The 15,706-nt window shown below is 42.2% G+C and overlaps 1 protein-coding gene across 3 annotated transcripts in view; it reads right to left on the bottom strand.

Annotated features, from left to right (window-relative positions):
• LOC118386430 (pleckstrin homology domain-containing family M member 3-like) overlaps positions 1 to 15,706 on the bottom strand; it is a 112,905-nt gene that overhangs the window by 19,516 nt on the left and 77,683 nt on the right. For 2 of the 3 annotated variants that reach the window (XM_052522881.1, XM_052522882.1), the window contains exon 9: positions 12,122 to 12,628. The exons of the other annotated variant lie outside the window; for it this stretch is intronic. In XM_052522881.1, coding sequence (XP_052378841.1) covers positions 12,529 to 12,628 — 100 coding nt within the window. In that variant the 3' untranslated portion in view covers positions 12,122 to 12,528. Of the gene's footprint in view, positions 1 to 12,121; positions 12,629 to 15,706 lie in introns of those variants that run through there. 3 annotated transcript variants of the gene reach the window in all.

Below are 15,706 nucleotides of genomic sequence, written 5' to 3'. Positions count from 1 at the left end.
AGTGACATCACACCAACTGAGACCACATATAGTCCATACATACTGCATATAGTGTCATCACACCAACTGAGTCCACATATAGTCCATACACACTGCATATAGTGACATCACACCAACAGAGACCACATATAGTCCATACACACTGCATATAGTGTCATCACACCAACTGAGTCCACATATAGTCCATACATACTGCATATAGTGACATCACACCAACTGAGTCCACATATAGTCCATACAGACTGCATATAGTGACATCACACCAACTGAGACCACATATAGTCCATACACACTGCATATAGTGACATCACACCAACTGAGACCACATATAGTCCATACATACATGCATATAGTGACATCACACCAACTGAGACCACATATAGTCCATACATACTGCATATAGTGACATCACACCAACTGAGACCACATATAGTCCATACATACTGCATATAGTGACATCACACCAACTGAGACCACATATAGTCCATACATACTGCATATAGTGACATCACACCAACTGAGACCACATATAGTCCATACATACTGCATATAGTGACATCACACCAACTGAGACCACATATAGTCCATACATACTGCATATAGTGTCATCACACCAACTGAGACCACATATAGTCCATACATACTGCATATAGTGTCATCACACCAACTGAGACCACATATAGTCCATACACACTGCATATAGTGACATCACACCAACTGAGTCCACATATAGTCCATACACAATGCATATAGTGACATCACACCAACTGAGACCACATATAGTCCATACATGCTGCATATAGTGTCATCACACCAACTGAGACCACATATAGTCCATACACACTGCATATAGTGACATCACACCAACAGAGACCACATATAGTCCATACACACTGCATATAGTGACATCACACCAACTGAGACCACATATAGTCCATACATACTGCATATAGTGACATCACACCAACTGAGACCACATATAGTCCATACACACTGCATATAGTGACATCACACCAACTGAGTCCACATATAGTCCATACACAATGCATATAGTGACATCACACCAACTGAGTCCAGATATAGTCCATACACACATCACACCAACTGAGACCACATATAGTCCATACATACTGCATATAGTGTCATCACACCAACTGAGTCCAGATATAGTCCATACACACATCACACCAACTGAGACCACATATAGTCCATACACAATGCATATAGTGTCATCACACCAACTGAGACCACATATAGTCCATACACAATGCATATAGTGACATCACACCAACAGAGACCACATATAGTCCATACACAATGCATATAGTGACATCACACCAACTGAGACCACATATAGTCCATACATGCTGCATATAGTGTCATCACACCAACTGAGACCACATATAGTCCATACACACTGCATATAGTGACATCACACCAACAGAGACCACATATAGTCCATACATACTGCATATAGTGACATCACACCAACTGAGACCACATATAGTCCATACATACTGCATATAGTGACATCACACCAACTGAGACCACATATAGTCCATACACAATGCATATAGTGACATCACACCAACTGAGACCACATATAGTCCATACATACTGCATATAGTGACATCACACCAACTGAGACCACATATAGTCCATACATACTGCATATAGTGACATCACACCAACTGAGACCACATATAGTCCATACATACTGCATATAGTGTCATCACACCAACTGAGACCACATATAGTCCATACACACTGCATATAGTGTCATCACACCAACTGAGTCCACATATAGTCCATACACACTGCATATAGTGACATCACACCAACTGAGACCACATATAGTCCATACATACTGCATATAGTGACATCACACCAACAGAGACCAAATTATGGAGGCCCTGGGGACATATAGTCCATACACACTGCATATAGTGACATCACACCAACTGAGACCACATATAGTCCATACACACTGCATATAGTGACATCACACCAACTGAGACCACATATAGTCCATACACACTGCATATAGTGACATCACACCAACAGAGACCACATATAGTCCATACACAATGCATATAGTGACATCACACCAACAGAGACCACATATAGTCCATACACACTGCATATAGTGACATCACACCAACTGAATCCATACACACTGCATATAGTGTCATCACACCAACTGAGTCCATACACACTGCATATAGTGACATCACACCAACTGAGACCACATATAGTCCATACACACTGCATATAGTGACATCACACCAACAGAGACCACATATAGTCCATACACAATGCATATAGTGACATCACACCAACAGAGACCACATATAGTCCATACACACTGCATATAGTGACATCACACCAACAGAGACCACATATAGTCCATACACACTGCATATAGTGACATCACACCAACTGAGACCACATATAGTCCATACACACTGCATATAGTGACATCACACCAACTGAGACCACATATAGTCCATACACACTGCATATAGTGACATCACACCAACTGAGACCACATATAGTCCATACACACTGCATATAGTGAAATCACACCAACAGAGACCACATATAGTCCATACACACTGCATATAGTGAAATCACACCAACTGAGACCACATATAGTCCATACACACTGCATATAGTGACATCAGACCAACTGAGACCACATATAGTCCATACACAATGCATATAGTGACATCACACCAACTGAGACCACATATAGTCCATACACACTGCATATAGTGACATCACACCAACAGAGACCACATATAGTCCATACACACTGCATATAGTGACATCACACCAACTGAGTCCACATATAGTCCATACACACTGCATATAGTGAAATCACACCAACAGAGACCACATATAGTCCATACACAATGCATATAGTGAAATCACACCAACAGAGACCACATATAGTCCATACACACTGCATATAGTGACATCACACCAACTGAGTCCACATATAGTCCATACACACTGCATATAGTGACATCACACCAACTGAGACCACATATAGTCCATACACACTGCATATAGTGAAATCACACCAACAGAGACCACATATAGTCCATACACACTGCATATAGTGACATCACACCAACTGAGTCCACATATAGTCCATACACAATGCATATAGTGACATCACACCAACTGAGACCACATATAGTCCATACATACTGCATATAGTGACATCACACCAACTGAGACCACATATAGTCCATACATACTGCATATAGTGACATCACACCAACTGAGACCACATATAGTCCATACATACTGCATATAGTGACATCACACCAACTGAGACCACATATAGTCCATACATACTGCATATAGTGTCATCACACCAACTGAGTCCACATATAGTCCATACATACTGCATATAGTGTCATCACACCAACTGAGACCACATATAGTCCATACACACTGCATATAGTGTCATCACACCAACTGAGTCCACATATAGTCCATACATACTGCATATAGTGACATCACACCAACTGAATCCACATATAGTCCATACAGACTGCATATAGTGACATCACACCAACTGAGACCACATATAGTCCATACACACTGCATATAGTGACATCACACCAACTGAGACCACATATAGTCCATACATACTGCATATAGTGACATCACACCAACTGAGACCACATATAGTCCATACATACTGCATATAGTGACATCACACCAACTGAGACCACATATAGTCCATACATACTGCATATAGTGACATCACACCAACTGAGACCACATATAGTCCATACATACTGCATATAGTGACATCACACCAACTGAGACCACATATAGTCCATACATACTGCATATAGTGACATCACACCAACTGAGACCACATATAGTCCATACATACTGCATATAGTGTCATCACACCAACTGAGACCACATATAGTCCATACATACTGCATATAGTGTCATCACACCAACTGAGACCACATATAGTCCATACACACTGCATATAGTGACATCACACCAACTGAGTCCACATATAGTCCATACACAATGCATATAGTGACATCACACCAACTGAGACCACATATAGTCCATACATGCTGCATATAGTGTCATCACACCAACTGAGACCACATATAGTCCATACACACTGCATATAGTGACATCACACCAACAGAGACCACATATAGTCCATACACACTGCATATAGTGACATCACACCAACTGAGACCACATATAGTCCATACATACTGCATATAGTGTCATCACACCAACTGAGACCACATATAGTCCATACACACTGCATATAGTGTCATCACACCAACTGAGTCCACATATAGTCCATACACAATGCATATAGTGACATCACACCAACTGAGTCCAGATATAGTCCATACACACATCACACCAACTGAGACCACATATAGTCCATACATACTGCATATAGTGTCATCACACCAACTGAGTCCAGATATAGTCCATACACACATCACACCAACTGAGACCACATATAGTCCATACACAATGCATATAGTGTCATCACACCAACTGAGACCACATATAGTCCATACACAATGCATATAGTGACATCACACCAACAGAGACCACATATAGTCCATACACAATGCATATAGTGACATCACACCAACTGAGACCACATATAGTCCATACATGCTGCATATAGTGTCATCACACCAACTGAGACCACATATAGTCCATACACACTGCATATAGTGACATCACACCAACAGAGACCACATATAGTCCATACATACTGCATATAGTGACATCACACCAACTGAGACCACATATAGTCCATACATACTGCATATAGTGTCATCACACCAACTGAGACCACATATAGTCCATACACAATGCATATAGTGACATCACACCAACTGAGACCACATATAGTCCATACATACTGCATATAGTGTCATCACACCAACTGAGACCACATATAGTCCATACATACTGCATATAGTGACATCACACCAACTGAGACCACATATAGTCCATACATACTGCATATAGTGTCATCACACCAACTGAGACCACATATAGTCCATACACACTGCATATAGTGTCATCACACCAACTGAGTCCACATATAGTCCATACACACTGCATATAGTGACATCACACCAACTGAGACCACATATAGTCCATACATACTGCATATAGTGACATCACACCAACAGAGACCACATATAGTCCATACACACTGCATATAGTGACATCACACCAACTGAGACCACATATAGTCCATACACACTGCATATAGTGACATCACACCAACTGAGACCACATATAGTCCATACACACTGCATATAGTGACATCACACCAACAGAGACCACATATAGTCCATACACAATGCATATAGTGACATCACACCAACAGAGACCACATATAGTCCATACACACTGCATATAGTGACATCACACCAACTGAATCCATACACACTGCATATAGTGTCATCACACCAACTGAGTCCATACACACTGCATATAGTGACATCACACCAACTGAGACCACATATAGTCCATACACACTGCATATAGTGACATCACACCAACAGAGACCACATATAGTCCATACACAATGCATATAGTGACATCACACCAACAGAGACCACATATAGTCCATACACACTGCATATAGTGACATCACACCAACAGAGACCACATATAGTCCATACACACTGCATATAGTGACATCACACCAACTGAGACCACATATAGTCCATACACACTGCATATAGTGACATCACACCAACTGAGACCACATATAGTCCATACACACTGCATATAGTGACATCACACCAACTGAGACCACATATAGTCCATACACACTGCATATAGTGAAATCACACCAACAGAGACCACATATAGTCCATACACACTGCATATAGTGAAATCACACCAACTGAGAGACCACATATAGTCCATACACACTGCATATAGTGACATCAGACCAACTGAGACCACATATAGTCCATACACAATGCATATAGTGACATCACACCAACTGAGACCACATATAGTCCATACACACTGCATATAGTGACATCACACCAACAGAGACCACATATAGTCCATACACACTGCATATAGTGACATCACACCAACTGAGTCCACATATAGTCCATACACACTGCATATAGTGAAATCACACCAACAGAGACCACATATAGTCCATACACAATGCATATAGTGAAATCACACCAACAGAGACCACATATAGTCCATACACACTGCATATAGTGACATCACACCAACTGAGTCCACATATAGTCCATACACACTGCATATAGTGACATCACACCAACTGAGACCACATATAGTCCATACACACTGCATATAGTGAAATCACACCAACAGAGACCACATATAGTCCATACACACTGCATATAGTGACATCACACCAACTGAGACCACATATAGTCCATACACACTGCATATAGTGAAATCACACCAACAGAGACCACATATAGTCCATACACACTGCATATAGTGACATCACACCAACTGAGACCACATATAGTCCATACACACTGCATATAGTGAAATCACACCAACAGAGACCACATATAGTCCATACACAATGCATATAGTGAAATCACACCAACAGAGACCACATATAGTCCATACACACTGCATATAGTGACATCACACCAACTGAGACCACATATAGTCCATACACACTGCATATAGTGAAATCACACCAACAGAGACCACATATAGTCCATACACACTGCATATAGTGACATCACACCAACTGAGACCACATATAGTCCATACACACTGCATATAGTGACATCACACCAACTGAATCCACATATAGTCCATACATACTGCATATAGTGACATCACACCAACAGAGACCACATATAGTCCATACACACTGCATATAGTGACATCACACCAACAGAGACCACATATAGTCCATACACACTGCATATAGTGACATCACACCAACTGAATCCACATATAGTCCATACATACTGCATATAGTGACATCACACCAACTGAATCCACATATAGTCCATACATACTGCATATAGTGACATCACACCAACTGAGTCCACATATAGTCCATACATACTGCATATAGTGACATCAGACCAACTGAGACCACATATAGTCCATACACACTGCATATAGTGTCATCACACCAACTGAGACCACATATAGTCCATACATACTGCATATAGTGACATCACACCAACTGAATCCACATATAGTCCATACACAATGCATATAGTGACATCACACCAACTGAGTCCACATATAGTCCATACATACTGCATATAGTGTCATCACACCAACTGAGACCACATATAGTCCATACATACTGCATATAGTGACATCACACCAACTGAGACCACATATAGTCCATACATACTGCATATAGTGACATCACACCAACTGAGACCACATATAGTCCATACATACTGCATATAGTGACATCACACCAACTGAGACCACATATAGTCCATACATACTGCATATAGTGTCATCACACCAACTGAGACCACATATAGTCCATACACAATGCATATAGTGACATCACACCAACTGAGACCACATATAGTCCATACATACTGCATATAGTGACATCACACCAACTGAGACCACATATAGTCCATACATACTGCATATAGTGACATCACACCAACTGAGACCACATATAGTCCATACATACTGCATATAGTGTCATCACACCAACTGAGACCACATATAGTCCATACACAATGCATATAGTGACATCACACCAACTGAGACCACATATAGTCCATACATACTGCATATAGTGACATCACACCAACTGAGACCACATATAGTCCATACATACTGCATATAGTGACATCACACCAACAGAGACCACATATAGTCCATACACACTGCATATAGTGACATCACACCAACTGAGACCACATATAGTCCATACACACTGCATATAGTGACATCACACCAACTGAGACCACATATAGTCCATACACACTGCATATAGTGACATCACACCAACATAGACCACATATAGTCCATACACAATGCATATAGTGACATCACACCAACAGAGACCACATATAGTCCATACACACTGCATATAGTGACATCACACCAACTGAGACCACATATAGTCCATACATGCTGCATATAGTGACATCACACCAACTGAGACCACATATAGTCCATACACACTGCATATAGTGACATCACACCAACTGAGACCACATATAGTCCATACATATTGCATATAGTGACATCACACCAACAGAGACCACATATAGTCCATACACACTGCATATAGTGACATCACACCAACTGAGACCACATATAGTCCATACACACTGCATATAGTGACATCACACCAACTGAGACCACATATAGTCCATACATACTGCATATAGTGACATCACACCAACTGAGTCCACATATAGTCCATACATACTGCATATAGTGACATCACACCAACTGAGACCACATATAGTCCATACACACTGCATATAGTGTCATCACACCAACTGAGACCACATATAGTCCATACACACTGCATATAGTGACATCACACCAACTGAGACCACATATAGTCCATACATACTGCATATAGTGACATCACACCAACAGAGACCACATATAGTCCATACATACTGCATATAGTGACATCACACCAACAGAGACCACATATAGTCCATACACAATGCATATAGTGACATCACACCAACTGAGACCACATATAGTCCATACATACTGCATATAGTGTCATCACACCAACAGAGACCACATATAGTCCATACACAATGCATATAGTGACATCACACCAACTGAGACCACATATAGTCCATACACACTGCATATAGTGACATCACACCAACTGAGTCCACATATAGTCCATACACACTGCATATAGTGACATCACACCAACAGAGACCACATATAGTCCATACACAATGCATATAGTGACATCACACCAACTGAGACCACATATAGTCCATACATACTGCATATAGTGACATCACACCAACTGAGACCACATATAGTCCATACACACTGCATATAGTGACATCACACCAACAGAGACCACATATAGTCCATACACAATGCATATAGTGACATCACACCAACTGAGACCACATATAGTCCATACACACTGCATATAGTGACATCACACCAACAGAGACCACATATAGTCCATACACACTGCATATAGTGACATCAGACCAACTGAGACCACATATAGTCCATACACACTGCATATAGTGTCATCACACCAACTGGAACCAGCTGTCCTTCTCATAACCAGCTGTTGAGTCACCTGGTGTGTGTGTGTGTGGAGAGGTCATCCCATAAAGCCTTCAGGTGGTATGTTTGTGTGCCCAGAAACTTAAAAGGACACATCACTGCTGTTCAGTCATCATAGTCTGTCTTCGTCTATTTGTGTGTGTAGCACTATGATGACAGAGGACACTCTCTTTTCACACCACTAGCTAACTAACATTTGCTCCGGTCCAACATTAAACCAAATCGGAAGTTCAAAGACATTCAAAGTTGACCCGAAGAAGCGCTCCTCTGTAGGTATAGTTCTGTGGGCCTAATTCAGATTATACACGTCATAACAAGATGCCCAGTGCTTCAGAGCCAGCTTCCTCCATCCTCTCTCTTCCTGATTAAACCATGCTCTTACGGCAAGCTTCCCCATCCTCTCTCTTCCTGATTAAACCATGCTCTTACGGCAAGCTTCCCCATCCTCTCTTCCTGATTAAACCATGCTCTTACGTTAAGCTTCCCCATCCTCTCTCTTCCTGATTAAACCATGCTCTTACGGCAAGCTTCCCCATCCTCTCTCTTCCTGATTACATTTACATTTAAGTCATTTAGCAGACGCTCTTATCCAGAGCGACTTTCTGCCTGATTGGTGAAGTCACAAATTGGTGCATTCACCTTATGACATCCAGTGGAACAGCCACTTTACAATAGTGCATCTAAATCTTTTGGGGGGAGAAGGATTACTTCCTATCCTAGGTATTCCTTAAAGAGGTGGGGTTTCAGGTGTCTCCGGAAGGTGGTGATTGACTCCGCTGTCCTGGCGTCGTGAGGGAGTTTGTTCCACCATTGGGGGCCAGAGCAGCGAACAGTTTTGACTGGGCTGAGCGGGAACTGTACTTCCTCAGTGGTAGGGAGGCTTCCAGAGGTGGATGAACGCAGTGCCCTTGTTTGGGTGTAGGGCCTGATCAGAGCCTGGAGGTACTGAGGTGCCGTTCCCCTCTTCTGTAGGCAAGCACCATGGTCTTGTAGCGGATGCGAGCTTCAACTGGAAGCCAGTGGAGAGAGCGGAGGAGCGGGGTGACGTGAGAGAACTTGGGAAGGTTGAACACCAGACGGGCTGCGCGTTCTGGATGAGTTGTAGGGGTTTAATGGCACAGGCAGGGAGCCCAGCCAACAGCGAGTTGCAGTAATCCAGACGGGAGATGACAAGTGCCTGGATTAGGACCTGCGCCGCTTCCTGTGTGAGGCAGGGTCGTACTCTGCGGATGTTGTAGAGCATGAACCTACAGGAACGGGCCACCGCCCGTGATTAAACCATGCTCTTACGGCAAGCTTCCCCATCCTCTCTCTTCCTGATTAAACCATGCTCTTACGGCAAGCTTCCTCCATCCTCTCTCTTCCTGATTAAACCATGCTCTTACGGCAAGCTTCCTCCATCCTCTCTCTTCCTGATTAAACCATGCTCTTACGGCAAGCTTCCCCATCCTCTCTCTTCTCGATTAAACCATGCTCTTACGGCAAGCTTCCCCATCCTCTCTCTTCCTGATTAAACCATGCTCTTACGGCAAGCTTCCCCATCCTCTCTCTTCCTGATTAAACCATGCTCTTACGGCAAGCTTCCCCATCCTCGCTCTTCCCGATTAAACCATGCTCTTACGGCAAGCTTCCCCATCCTCTCTCTTCCCGATTAAACCATGCTCTTACGGCAAGCTTCCTCCATCCTCTCTTCCTGATTAAACCATGCTCTTACGGCAAGCTTCCCCATCCTCTCTCTTCCTGATTAAACCATGCTCTTACGGCAAGCTTCCTCCATCCTCTCTCTTCCTGATTAAACCATGCTCTTACGGCAAGCTTCCCCATCCTCTCTCTTCCTGATTAAACCATGCTCTTACGGCAAGCTTCCCCATCCTCTCTCTTCCTGATTAAACCATGCTCTTACGGCAAGCTTCCCCATCCTCTCTCTTCCTGATTAAACCATGCTCTTACGGCAAGCTTCCCCATCCTCTCTCTTCCTGATTAAACCATGCTCTTACGGCAAGCTTCCCCATCCTCTCTCTTCCTGATTAAACCATGCTCTTACGGCAAGCTTCCCCATCCTCTCTCTTCCTGATTAAACCATGCTCTTACGGCAAGCTTCCCCATCCTCTCTCTTCCTGATTAAACCATGCTCTTACGGCAAGCTTCCCCATCCTCTCTCTTCCTGATTAAACCATGCTCTTACGGCAAGCTTCCCCATCCTCTCTCTTCCTGATTAAACCATGCTCTTACGGCAAGCTTCCCCATCCTCTCTTCCTGATTAAACCATGCTCTTACGGCAAGCTTCCCCATCCTCTCTTCCTGATTAAACCATGCTCTTACGGCAAAATACAATTAGCTCTTAACGACTTTCCTATGCAGATGAAATTGATTTCCCGCTCCACAGCAAGCTGCACTTTCTGCCCTGATTGGTGAAGTCATTTAATGTCCAGCTAAATGTCAAAAATATACAGTACCAGTCAAAAGTGTGGACACACCTACTCATTCCAGGGTTTTTCTTTATTTGGACTATTTTCTACATTGTAGAGTAATAGTGAAGACATCAAAAACTATGAAATAACTCAGATGGAATCATGTAGTAACCAAAGTAAGTAGCCACCGATTGTCTAACTCTTTTGGGGGTTACTACATGATTCAATATGTGTAATTTTAATAGTTTTGATGTCTTCACTATTATTCTACAATGTAGAAAATAGTCAAAATAAAGAAAAACACTTGAATGACTAGGTGTGTCAATTTGTGATTGGTACTGTATATATGTCGGAGGTTTAAAAAGGAACAGAAGAACCATATAAACCAGTACTTTTTGGAACTTTATTTTGCAGATCAGAACAGTGGAATGAAATGTAAAAAACAAATGGTTCCAACCCCTGCTTCCGGTCATGGCTGTTTAAAGTGGCGTGAAAATAGTGTTTCTCATGCAGAAAGCAGAGTAGTTCCTCTCCAGTGGGTGTTGCGTTAGTGTCAATCTCTCCCAGGTGAGAGTGATGTCAGATGAAAAAGCAGGTGTGTCAGGGAGCATGATCCTTGCTTAGTCATCGACACTTCTGTTACTGTGTATCCTGGCCGACTCTCTCTCTCACGCACGCACGCACGCACGCACACACACTTTGGTAAGAGCAGCTCTGAGGTGGGTCCGCTGTTTCTCTCTCTGTGTGTGATCAGGTGTCCTGGTAGGGCATTGTGAAGCAGCCTGGTGTATCGTTGTTAGGGTCTCGTGTGGTGGAGCTCCCTGCGGACACAGCGTGGACACGGCTGGGCCTTCTGACGACACTCTGTATGGAACACCGCTCCGCAGACATCACATCTGGATCACACACACACCAAAATACAACAACAATCTGTGGTGATTGTAGGCTGATCGATTTCACCAATGTCAGAAATGTATTGGAAATCAGAGGGAAAACATCACAATAGTAAAAATGTGGATAAAATGTAGTTTTAATGGCCCTGTTCAGTTCACCCCAGTCTGTCTAAGATGTACCACCTGTTGCCATCCTGCCAGGTGTCTATAGGACAGGACAACATACTACACAGGTGGCTGTCTCTCCATCCATCATTCCATTCGTCATTCCATCCATCATTCCATCCATCATTCGATTCATCATTCCATCAATCATTTCATCATTCCATCCATAAATTCATCATTCCATCCATCATTCCATCCATCATTCCATTCATCATTCCATTCATCATTCCATTCATCATTCCATCCATAATTTCATCATTCCATCCATCATTCCACGCATCATTCCATCCATCATTCCATTCATCATTCCATCCATCATTCCATTCATCATTCCATCCATCATTCCATTCATCATTCCATCCATAATTTCATCATTCCATCCATCATTCCACGCATCATTCCATCCATCATTCCATTCATCATTCCATCCATGAATGGAATGTATGCACACATGACTGTAAGTCGCTTTGGATAAAAGCGTCAGCTAAATGGCATATATATTATATTATTATATTATCATTCCATCATTCCATCAATCATTCCATCCATCAGTCCATCCATCATTCCATCCTTCCATTCATCATGGTGGTCCTTCTGTGGCTCAGTTGGTAGAGCATGGCGCTTGTAACGCCAGGGTAGTGGGTTCGATTCCCGGGACCACCCATACGTAGAATGTATGCACACATGACTGTAAGTCGCTTTGGATAAAAGCGTCAGCTAAATGGCATATATATTATATTATTATATTATCATTCCATCATTCCATCAATCATTCCATCCATCAGTCCATTCATCATTCCATCCATCATTCCATTCATCATTCCATCCATCATTCCATCCATCATTCCATCCATCATTCCATTCATCATTCCATCCATTATTCCATAATTCCATTCATCATTCCATCAATCATTCCATCAATCATTCCATCCATCATTCCATCCATCATTCCACCCATCATTCCATCCATCATTCCATCCATCATTCCATCCATCATTCCATCCTTCCATTCATCATTCCATCAATCATTCCATCCATCAGTCCATTCATCATTCCATTCATCATTCCATCCATCAGTCCATTCATCATTCCATTCATCATTCCATCCATCATTCCATTCATCATTCCATCCATCATTCCATCCATCATTCCATTCATCATTCCATCCATTATTCCATAATTCCATTCATCATTCCATCAATCATTCCATCCATCATTCCATCCATCATTCCATCCATCATTCCACCCATCATTCCATCCATCATTCCATCCATCATTCCATTCATCATTCCATCCATCATTCCATTCATCATTCCATCCATCATTCCATCCATCATTCCATCCTTCCATTCATCATTCCATCATTCCATTCATCATTCCATCATTCCATTCATCATTCCATCATTCCATCAGCTGAGCAATACATATGCATCTTTACTACATACATGCCTTTAGGAAGTACCCCTTGACTTATTCCACATTTGGTTGTGTTACAGCCTGAATTCAAAATGGATTCAATTGATTTCTTTCTCCCCCATCTAAACACAATACCCCATAATGGCAAAGTGCACATTTATCGAAAATGAAATACAGAAATATCAAATTTACATAAGTATTCACACCCCTGAGTCAATACATGTTAGAATCATTGCTGCCAAAGGTGTGAGTCTTTATGGGTAATTCTCTAAGAGCTTTACACACCTGGATTGTACAATATTTTATAAAAATAAAAAATACGTAATTCCACTTTGATATTGGGTATTGTGTGTAGGCCAGTGCCACAAAATCTAAATGTAATCCATTTTAAATTCAGGCTGTAAGACAACAAAATGTGGTAGGGAGTTTTTCCTAGCCACCGTGCTTCTACACCTGCATTACTTGCTGTTAGGAGTTTTAGGCTGGGTTTCTGTACAGCACTTTGAGATATCAGCTGATGTACGAAGGGCTATATGAATACATTTGATTTGATTTTGTTAAAAGACAAGAGCTGTGAAAACTTTCTGAAAGCGCTGTAAGTATCTCAATGACTAGAAGAAAATATGAGATTGCATCCTAAAACGTATGGAACATAGAATGGTGAAAGCATCTACTGTGCCTGAAAAGAACAACATTTAGAGAGACATTTTGAAGGGTCAAAAGAGACAATAAATTGGAATACACAATACTCAACATATCAACATATCTCATCAACGGGGCTGTAGTGGAGCAGGTTGTTAGCTTCAAGTTCCTTGGTGTCCACATCAACAACAAACTAGAATGGTCCAAACACATCAAGACAGTCGTGAAGAGGGCACTACAAAGCCTATTCCCCCTCAGGAATCTAAAAAGATTTTGTATGGGTCCTGAGATCCTCAAAAGATTCTACAGCTGCAACATCGAGAGCATCCTGACTGTTTGCATCACTGCCTGGTACGGCAATAGCTCGGTCTCTGACCGCAAGGCAGTACAGAGGGTAGTGCGTACGGCCCAGATCATCACTGGGGCTAAGCTGCCTGCCACCCAGGACCTCTACACCAGGCGGTGTCAGAGGAAGCCCCTAAAAATTGTCAAAGACCCCACCCACAGACTGTTCTCTCTACTACCGCAAGGCAAGCGGTACCGGAGTGCCAAGTCTAGGACAAAAAGGCTTCTCAACAGTTTTTACCCCCAAGCCATGAGACTCCTGAACAGGTAACCAATGGTTACCCGGACCATTTGCATTGTGTGCTGTACTGAGGTCTTGGCTGATTTCTTTTGATTTTCCAATGATGTCAAGCAAAGAGGCACTGCGTTTGAAGGTAGGCCTTGAAATACATCCACAGGTACACCTCCAATTGACTCAAGTTATGTCAATTAGCCTATCAGAAGCATCTAAAACAATTCTGGAATTTTCCAAGCTGTTTAAAAGGCACAGTCAACTTAGTGTATGTAAACTTC

Source organism: Oncorhynchus keta, chromosome 7, assembly GCF_023373465.1.
Source record: "Oncorhynchus keta strain PuntledgeMale-10-30-2019 chromosome 7, Oket_V2, whole genome shotgun sequence".
NCBI lineage: Eukaryota > Metazoa > Chordata > Actinopteri > Salmoniformes > Salmonidae > Oncorhynchus > Oncorhynchus keta.
The sequence above is the reverse complement of the archived record's forward strand: the minus strand, read 5'-3'. Positions and strand labels throughout refer to the sequence as shown.